The 9,197-nt window shown below is 47.0% G+C and overlaps 2 protein-coding genes and 1 long non-coding RNA gene across 3 annotated transcripts in view; 2 read left to right on the top strand and 1 right to left on the bottom strand.

Annotated features, from left to right (window-relative positions):
- The window catches only part of LOC102761401 (gap junction alpha-8 protein), a 4,889-nt gene extending 799 nt beyond the window's left edge, over positions 1-4,090 (top strand). The window contains exon 2 of the mRNA XM_015564265.1: positions 4,053-4,090. Within this exon, the coding sequence (XP_015419751.1) occupies positions 4,053-4,090 (38 nt within the window). The remainder of the gene's footprint in view (positions 1-4,052) is intronic.
- A 1,651-nt stretch (positions 4,091-5,741) lies between these two features.
- Positions 5,742-8,824, bottom strand: LOC107183156. The gene is made up of 2 exons (XR_001513924.1): positions 8,753-8,824; positions 5,742-5,949 (listed from the first exon to the last, which is right to left on the bottom strand). It is a non-coding gene; the product is annotated as an uncharacterized LOC107183156 (long non-coding RNA).
- Positions 8,825-8,959: 135 nt separating this feature from the next.
- The window catches only part of GPR89A (G protein-coupled receptor 89A), a 51,873-nt gene continuing 51,635 nt past the window's right edge, over positions 8,960-9,197 (top strand). Inside the window, exon 1 of the mRNA XM_015564264.1 lies at positions 8,960-9,129. Within this exon, the coding sequence (XP_015419750.1) occupies positions 9,088-9,129 (42 nt within the window). The 5' untranslated portion in view covers positions 8,960-9,087. The remainder of the gene's footprint in view (positions 9,130-9,197) is intronic.

The following is a 9,197-nucleotide window of genomic DNA, read 5'->3' as shown; positions in this document are numbered from 1 at the left end:
GGCGGAGAGGCAGGAAGCGGAGAGAGTGAGCACCGACGGGCGGGAGACCCCGGCGGTGGAGGGGGAGGACGAGGCCTCCCGGGTGCGGGAGGAGGGGGAGGAAGGAGAGCTACCGGCTGAGAAGGTGGCGAAGCAAAGGCTGCCGGCCGAGAAGGCACCTTCCCCGGGTGCAGAGCTGGCTGGGGATGACACCAGGCCCCTGAGCCGGTTGAGCAAAGCCAGCAGCCGGGCCAGGTCCGATGATCTGACCGTATGAGGTGGTGCCAAAGGAAGAAAGAGAACACGCGAGCTGGCCTAGGGGGCCAGGCGAAAGGAAAATGCCCACAGGAGCTGAGTCTTCTGCCCCTCCCCTCGCGCCCACGCCTGGTCGCACAGTGCAGGCTGCACAATCAGTGAACTGTCTTTCCCGTATGTAGGGGCTACCTAGACAAACCCATCGGTCTCCTCTGGCTGCCCTGCCCTCTACCCCAGCGGCTGCGGGACTCTGCCTCGGTCCGCATTTCTCCATAGAAATCCTTCTGATCAGACTTGCGATTGCCTCCTACCTTTGTAGTAGCGTTGCCTCAAGCTCACTCAGTGGACTTTGTCACCCAGCCCTTCCCCAGCAGCGACCATGTGGCCCTGTATCAGGAGTTCCAAAGACAACCTCTAGAGCAGTGGTTCTCAACCTTCCTAATGCCGCGACCCTTTAATACAGTTCCTCATGTTGTGGGGACCCCCAACCATAAAATTACTTTCGTTGCTACTTCATAACCGTAACTTTGCTACTGTTATGAATCATCATGTAAATATCTGATATGCAGGATGTATTTTCATTGTTACAAATTGAACATAATTCAAGCATAGTGATTAATCACAAAACAATATGTAATTATATATGTGTTTTCCGATGGTCTTAGGCGACCCCTGTGAAAGGGTCGTTTGACCCCCAAAGGGTCACGACCCACAGGTTGAGAACCGCTGCTCTAGAGGTTGCAGTTGGTGAGGGGCCTGTTCGCATGCCCTGGAAGCACTGGGACTGTGAACACTGGAGAGCAGAGTGCAGCTGCTGCTCCCAGGTTGTGGCTACCAGGCCGTCTGATTTTTCAAGAGAAGCCAGAAACACAAACATTTAAGTGAAATTTCCAGTGTTTTTAATGTTGCCCACTAAGTTTTAAATATGCCCATGTGGATCACACAAATCGTGTGTATGCCAAATTGTGGGGCACCAATCTGCAAGGTCAGCACGCTAGTGCACGAGTGAGCCCCGCTTTCCTGTGCTATTGGTCATATATATTTTTTTTTATGGTTTCAACTTGTTTCTGTGGCTTCTGGACCCCTTTGCACCATTTTTGAGTGTTCAGTTGAAATCATCAGTCTAAGATCCCAGCCCTCGGGGGTCAGTGGTTGAGCGTCAACCAATGAACCAGGAGGTCACAGTTCGATTCCCGGTCAGGGCACAAGCCCGGGTTGCGGGCTCGATCCCCAGTGTGGAGTGTGCAGGAGGCGGCCCATCAATGATTCTCTCTCGTTATTGATGTTTCTATCTCTCTCTCCCTCTCCTGTCCTCTCTGAAATCAATAAAAAATATATTTTAAAAAAGGAAAGAAAAGAAATCATCAGTCCAGGAGATGCCCAGAGTTGTCAGTGTCCTTTCTTTTGAGTCACTGTAGCCCCTGGGTTCTGACACAATGATGTCCCTCATATTGTTGGGAATTCTGCTCTGAGTACCATCAGAGAAAGCAAGCAACGAGTCAAAAAGTTTGCCCACCCCTGCTGTAGCCCCTGGGTTCTGACACAGTGATGTCCCTCATGTTGTTGGGAATTCTGCTCTGAGTACCATCGGAGAAAGCAAGCAGCACCCAAAACCTTCTCCCTGTGAACCTCAAAGGCTTTCCGGCCTGGTGGTAACTTTCTTCCCGGAAGCAAAGAAGGCCCCTTTCTCTCCTTTCCTCTTCCAACCTCAGTGCCCAGCCCAGCTTGGAGCCAGAGGATGCCTGCCCACAGACCTGCCTTAAGGAGGGTCCACTCCCTGGCGCCAATTGGCCCATCAAAGTGGCACTAGGGAGAGTCTCTTACAAAGTGTGAGTCCAAACAGCCAGGGCCCCAGAATTCAGTCCCAGGCCAGGTTTCATCCTGGAAGGGATGTAGAGACCGAAGGGAACAAGAGGGTTCTCTAAGGTCTCCTGTCTTTCATCCCCACAAACAATAACCCTCAAGCACAGAGTCCAGTCAGGGAAAAGCCTCGGGTACACGTACATATTTCACACAGGGAGCCATTGTACCAGAGCCAATCCATGCTCAGGGCAGAGGGAGCAAGTCAGTGGTCACCAAGATGGTTCATCTAAACCAAGGTGATGCTTCAGGCAGTAGGAGGCTAAGGTAGGCGGGCAGAAACCAAGTTGACATGGCAGGGATCTAGACAGGACACCAGCAGGGGACCCCATAAAGGTACCTAGAAAAGCTGCCTTCCTTCTGTCTTCCCCACAACCAGCACCGTCCTAAGTCCCTTGTGCTGCCCTCTGGTCGCCACTGGTTTCCTTTTGAGATATTCATTCCAGAGCGAAGCTTCCCCCGAAACTGTTCCTCCCCCGGGGCCATATGCCCATTTCTTGGTGCCCTTTCCAAAGCAGGGGGGTCTAAAGATTAAGTTCATTCTAATATAAAAAACTATACTTCCCCGGTTCATCCAAAGTGATCAACTTTCAATGAAAGAATGTCTCAGGCAACGCACAGAACAGGGATGTTTATCTCACAGACGTGACCTTCTGGCTACTGCTTGAATCTTCCCCTTGCAACCAACACGATTCCACACCGTCTTCTGTCTGGTGAGAGAAGTAGCCAACCCCCAGGCATCATTGATCCCCAGTGGCTACACTATTGCCCCTCCTGTTCTGCTCTTAAAGACCAATGTTAGGAAAACATCAAGTCAGAGCCTGGGAACAGCTTGATTCTTACCAGGAGGAAGCAGAACGTGTCTCTCTCAACTAGGACCTGATCCAAAAGAGAAAACACTGCTCCGAGTGGAAGCTGCTGGTGCTGCGAAGAAGCAGCTGTAGAGGTGACAGTGGCTGATCTCTCTGCTGGGCGCCACGTGTGTGGGTGAGCACATTTCCTGGGATGAAGCAGCATCCTGCTCCCCTCTCTCTACCCACCCTGCCACCAGAGAAGTTGACATTTCCCCTCTTTTGGAAGAAACAGACACAGGCATCAAGGGACCAGGGTTCTTTTTTTTCCTATTTCTGCCATGTAGGAGCTGCTTTATAATCATCCCTTAACCTCTCTGCACCTCAGTTTTCTGTCTGTGAACTAGAGATAGCATTTGGCTGCCAAGCCTGGAGCCTGCTGAGTGGTGCCACTTCCTGGGAAGTCCCTCCCACAGCAGGGAGACCAGGCAGAGGGGCAGTGGATGCTTTCCATCTGACCCTCCCATCTGCCTGCAATTACCCGGTGAGAGTTTTCCGTGTGGAATAGACGCGCCGGAGATCAGTTTTCCCAGAGGAGACTCAAGACAGAATCTTAACACCACATGTTTAGTAGGAACCTGAGACTCTTTGACCTTGAGAGATGTCTGGGGACAGATTGGCAATGACTTTCATCCTCTGAAAAATGTCCCTTCCTGCCCCATCGTAAGCTGCCAGCTTCCATTCCCAGGCAGCTCTGTGTCCATGGAGGCCCTGCTCTCTTTACACAGCTCAGTCTCTCCATAGCTCCCTCTGAGCCAAGTAATTCTGACTGACTCCGGATTACAATCCACCGGGCTCCATTAGCTCCAGCTTTAAGTCCTACTCCTTGTCCTTCCCTTGTTATAATAACTCTTTAGGGCACATGGACCTACCAATAAAAAGTATTGGACAGCAAGACATACAAGCGCCTCTCCCTCCAGAGGAAAGGGGCTACTAATAGCAGTTACAACACCCCCTTCAGGGGAGATCTGTGACCAGGAGGGACAGAGCTACTCAAAGTGCAGTTAGAAGGTTTCAGGCCTGGCTCTGTAACCCCCATGCCTAGCTTTGGGGGCACTATAAAAAGGCCTATCTGCTTTCACCATGACTTTGCCACTTGCCACACAGGTGAAGCATCCAACTCAGAATTACACAAATATTCCTAGAGGTCGATGAGCCCTGGGGATCGGATTTTCCATAAAGAGCGATGAAGTTCAGCCCGGCCGGTGTCACTCAGTGGCTGTGTTGACCTATGAACCAGTTTTTCTAATTCATCCAAGTTTTCCAGTTGCATTTTTCTATCTTTTTCATTTGCTACAGTTTCTCTACACTGGCCAGATCTCTAGGTGGAATACAGAATTAGTCATCTCCAGAATTGAGTTAGACCAGTGGTCGGCAAACCGCGGCTCGCGAGCCACATGCGGCTCTTTGGCCCCTTGAGTGTGGCTCTTCCACAAAATACCACGGGAGGGCGCCCACGTACAGTGCGATTGAAACTTCGTGGCCCATGCGCAGAAGTCGGTTTTCGGCCTGGGCGAGTCTATTTTGAAGAGGTGGGGTTAGAAGAAGTGGGGGGTGTTGGTCGGTTGGGCGACGGGAGAAAAGGCGCAGGCGGGCCAGGGGATACACAGCGCGGGGGAGGTACATTGTTTTGAGGTACGTTCGCTGAGGTCAACCCCTTCCAACTCTCCCACCCACACTCGTCTATCTGAAACAAGTATACAAGACGAGTGCGGATGGGAGAGTTGGAAGGGGTCGACCTCAGCGAACATACCTCAATCAGATTGAGGACGTTTTTAGCAAAGGCCAGCTTAGGAGGACCCTAATTAAGTTAATAACAATGTACCTACCTAGATAGTTTAAGTTTAAAAAATTTGACTCTCAAAAGAAATTTCAATCATTGTATTGTTGATATTTGGCTCTGTTGACTAATGAGTTTGCCAACCACTGAGTTAGACTAATAAAGCTAACAGAAAATAGATGAGATCAAATAAATGCAGGTGAGCTGAACCAACAGAATATGATGTAACAACAACAAAAATCCTCAGTCACATCTTTAAAGCAGGCATAATGGCCAATTACAACAAATATGGTCATCTCTAATAGCTCCTGGATCAGAACCTCACCTCTGGAACAACTCTGTATCTATCTTGAAATACAAACTAGTTGTCTTCCCTTTAATTTTTTTATTTTTTTAAGAAAGAACTCATGGACATGGACAACACTGTGGTGATTGCCAGGGGGAGGGGGGCGAAGAGGGTAACGGGGAAATAAATGGTGATGGATGAAGACTTGACTTGGGCTGGGGAACCCACAATAGTGTACAGATGATGTGTTGTGGAATTGTGTAACTGAAACCTGTATAATTTTGTTAACCAGTGTCACCCCAACAAATCTGATAAAAAATAAAATAAATATTTTAGGGATTTATCTAATAGTCAAAGACCCTTCTTGGCTTTTTAAAAATCCTGTTGACCTAATTACTGTATCTAGTTAGGTCCCACACATATACTGGGACAGATGAGTAACAGACACGGAAAATAACAACGAAGAGGTTGCTGACAGCCGGGAGCCTGTGAAAGGCTTCAGAGAAGAAAACAACCAGTGGACATTAAAGTAAACGAATAGTGTAATTTCGAAAGATATTTACTTTAGAAAAAAAACTTTTAGAATCTGTTTTGTGCTCTCAAAATTTTTAAAGAAAACATGAACTCTACAAAACAGGAGATGAAACACATGATAATGAAATGATGAACTGAGTTGGAAAAGGAGCTGGCAGAGTTAAGAATTCAAAGAAATTCACCATGGACCAGGAAAAAAATCTAGCTAAGCTTTTATTTGCAAGTATAAAGGCATTATTCTACCATTTTCAAGATATAAGGAACAATCTTTGCCGTGGTTTGTGTACTGCTAATGGACAGTTCTGCTCTCACATTCTTGCCCAGTTGTGAACAGAGTAGGATCATATCCTGTCAGTAGGAGGTGAGGATTCCTCTCAAGAGAACGGCTATTCTGATGTCAAATCCTGAAAAAGAGAAAGATTCTAAAATGAGAAAGAGAAAAAAAGGATTTGGAATGTGAGCCTTAAATAGGAAGAAGAGGGAATTAATTTCTTTCTCTGTCTGAAGCTCATTCTCTTGAGCCTGGAATCCCAAGTCCCAATGCGCTCAATATGTTTCCAAAAGATAAGGGAACAATGGTCTCTGCCATATGGAAGCAGGTTAGGGACGGAGTTAGGGAGTTCATGAGTTAGTCGTAGAATAGTACCTAGCACATAGTAAACACTTGGTAAGTATTGGCCATTTCACCATCACATATTATTCTGTGATGTAATTACTATCATTCAGCACAGTATCATTACCAAGACACCTTACACTCAGCTGGGATTCAGAGATTTAAGGGGAGGCTGTGCGCTTGGTCTGAAAGGTTGGGGGGTGGGGAGAGATTTCCCTCCCTCTCAGATGCCACTGTTGGCCGGGGGGATTAGTCCTAGTTCTAAAGGAAAAGGGAAGCAAGGTAAGGACAAGAAACCCAAACCTCCCGGCTCCCCATGACAGCCATCCCTCCCAATGTGGAGTTAGGAAGGGTGTTTATTAAGTTACCCTCAAAGGAAGAAAATATCAGGCTGGCTTCATCTTTTTCCATAACATATTACAAACAAATCTACTCTAGAACATCTGTAGACTCCTGAGGATTAAATGTTTAAGTCAAGAACTCCACAGTAAGCCATATGTCATTCATAAGTGAAGGAAATTTGAAAGGCATTCTCAATTATGAAAAAATCAACATACCCACAAAACTTTCTTTAAAGAAAAATGTATTTATCTGAAGGAGAAATAATTTTAAAAAATAATTTAAGCCCGGCCAGTGTGGGCTCAGTGGTTGATCATCAATCCATGAACCAGGAGGTCAGGGTTTGATTCCCAGTCAGGGCACATGCCCAAGTTCGGGTTTGACCCCCAGTGTGGGGCGTGCAGGAGGCAGCAGATCAATGGTTCTCTCTCATCATTGATGATTCTCTCTCTCTCTCTTCCTTCCTCCCTGAAATCAATTTAAAAAATACATATTTTAAAAATACGCCAGTATTGGGCTCCTTTGTGACCATCTTACCGTAGCCATGATGGCAAATCACACTTAGTGATAAAGGTGGGGGCTTCTCTAAAATGAGGGAAAGTTCTCACTGGTAGCATCCCGAGCAGAGGTTAGTCCTGGAGCAAGAAGTGGTGGGGAGGCAGGGAGAGGTTTGGGCCCCACCCAGGCCCAGAGGGCGGGACACCCAAAGGTAAGTGTTGAGAAGTGCAGGAAGTTCTTATGGAAGGGCATGCACATCTTTTACTTTTATGTATGACTTTCAATTTATATATTCAATTTTAAATTTTCCATTATTCTTCCCTTTTGTTCACAAATTATATGGATCAAGTTAATTCTGTAGAAGAATCATATTAGTAAGGAATCCTCTGAGTTTTAATAAATGGGGGAAAAGTTTAATGTTATATATTTTAAATGTGCCTCTAAGTCTTTCCAACTTTAGGAGGTATACAATCACCAGTCTTTTTATTTCCTTTTAAAAAAATTCTTTATTGTTGAAAGTATTACATATGTCTCCTTTTATCAGTCTTTTTATTTCAATGTGAATAATTGGCAACCACCCATTTTAAATATACATTTAAACTGATTAATAATAAAGGAAAACTCTGAATGGAAATTCATAATAGTAATAATGGGTAAAATTATTGCATACTTACTAGAAAGCACTTAGTTTTCTTAAAGTTTTAAGTATACTACTTATTTATTCCTTGTAATAACTTTATGAAATAAGCTACTATTACTTATCCCTCTTTTTAAGATGAGAAAAATAAGGTGCAGAGAGTGAAGTTGCTTGCACAGGGATACGTAAGTATTTAAAGCTTCATTCCTCAGGAATCGGCGGTAAGAACAGCCAAGCACTTGATTCAGAGTGAACTCTAGCTTCGCTGAACCAATCAAGGTCCAGGACAGGGCATCCTAAGTGCCCACCAGGTGAGCACCAAGGTCGGCAGATCCAAAGAGAGGCTGTAGCCTGGCCAGCGTGGCTCAGTAGTTGATTCCCAGTCAGGGCGCATGAGAGATCTTCAAAGTGTAATATTTCGTTTGTGCATTAACACATCATTCCTTTTCACCCGTGGTACAAAGAATGCAGCATTCCAGGTGCGGTCTGATGGGTACCTAGTGCGACACTGTCGCTCCCTTGCTGGAGATGGAGGGCTTTGTTGTTGCTACCACACCAGAAATTGACTTGGTTAGCTAGGTTTGCTAAAAATCCCACCTGCCTTTCCACTCTTCCCTCAACTTATTTGTGCTGTTGTTTGTGGAGCCAAGTATACAGTGGGGCCTTGACTTACGAGTTTAATTTGTTCCGTGACGGAGCTCGTAACTCAAATTACTCGTATGTCAAATCAATTGTGAACGAGTGAGACACATGATGCTGGACTGATGTTGTGGCATTCACTATGACCTTCGCTGCGCCAACTAGCGGTGGGGTATCTGAAGCTGGCTCATAACCCGAATTTTACTTCGCAACTCAAAGCAAAAAAATCAGCTGAGAGCCGACTGGTATCTCGAAAAACTCATTAGTCGGGACACTCGTAAGCCAAGGCCCCACTGTACTAGTAAGTTGTGACATTTAGAACACAATGCCTGGCTTATGGTCTCATAATAATCATTATTAACTTCATCTTATTAGCTATGACCACTCTGACCATTACAAAAAGGAATTACCACTTAAAATAAGATGTTAGGTCAGGCCCCACCTCCTTCAGCCTCAGAAATGAAATACTACCTTGCATTACCTCGGCTTCTGGATTTTCAAACCCAGTGTCTTATCTCCCCGAGCTTTTCAGCCAGGCTACCTCCAATTAAACCCCGCCTCCAGAGCGGTGTCTGCCTGGCCCCGCCCCCGTCTCCTAGGCAACCCGCGCCCGTCCCGCCCACTCCTGGACAGAGAAGCAGTCGGTCTCGTTGCTGATTGGCTGGCTCGGGCGCAGCTTGATGGCGTCAGGCGGAGCGGCCTCAGTCCCCGCCGACGCCCGGGGCGAAGGCCACTGATGTAAGGGGCTGAGCAGCCCGAGCTGCTGCGGTCGTAGGGAGCGGGCAATGGAGGCACGCACTCTCCCCGCACGTCACCATGAGTTTCCTAATAGACTCCAGCATCATGATTACCTCCCAGGTGAGCCCCGCCTCCTGCCCGGATCCCCGGCCTCACTTTTCCGTCTCCTTGCGGCTCAGGTGCGGGCT

The sequence above is a fragment of the Myotis davidii genome, unplaced genomic scaffold (genome assembly GCF_000327345.1).
Source record: "Myotis davidii unplaced genomic scaffold, ASM32734v1 scaffold401, whole genome shotgun sequence".
Taxonomy (NCBI): Eukaryota; Metazoa; Chordata; class Mammalia; order Chiroptera; family Vespertilionidae; genus Myotis; species Myotis davidii.
This window is presented reverse-complemented; position numbering and strand designations above follow the sequence as displayed.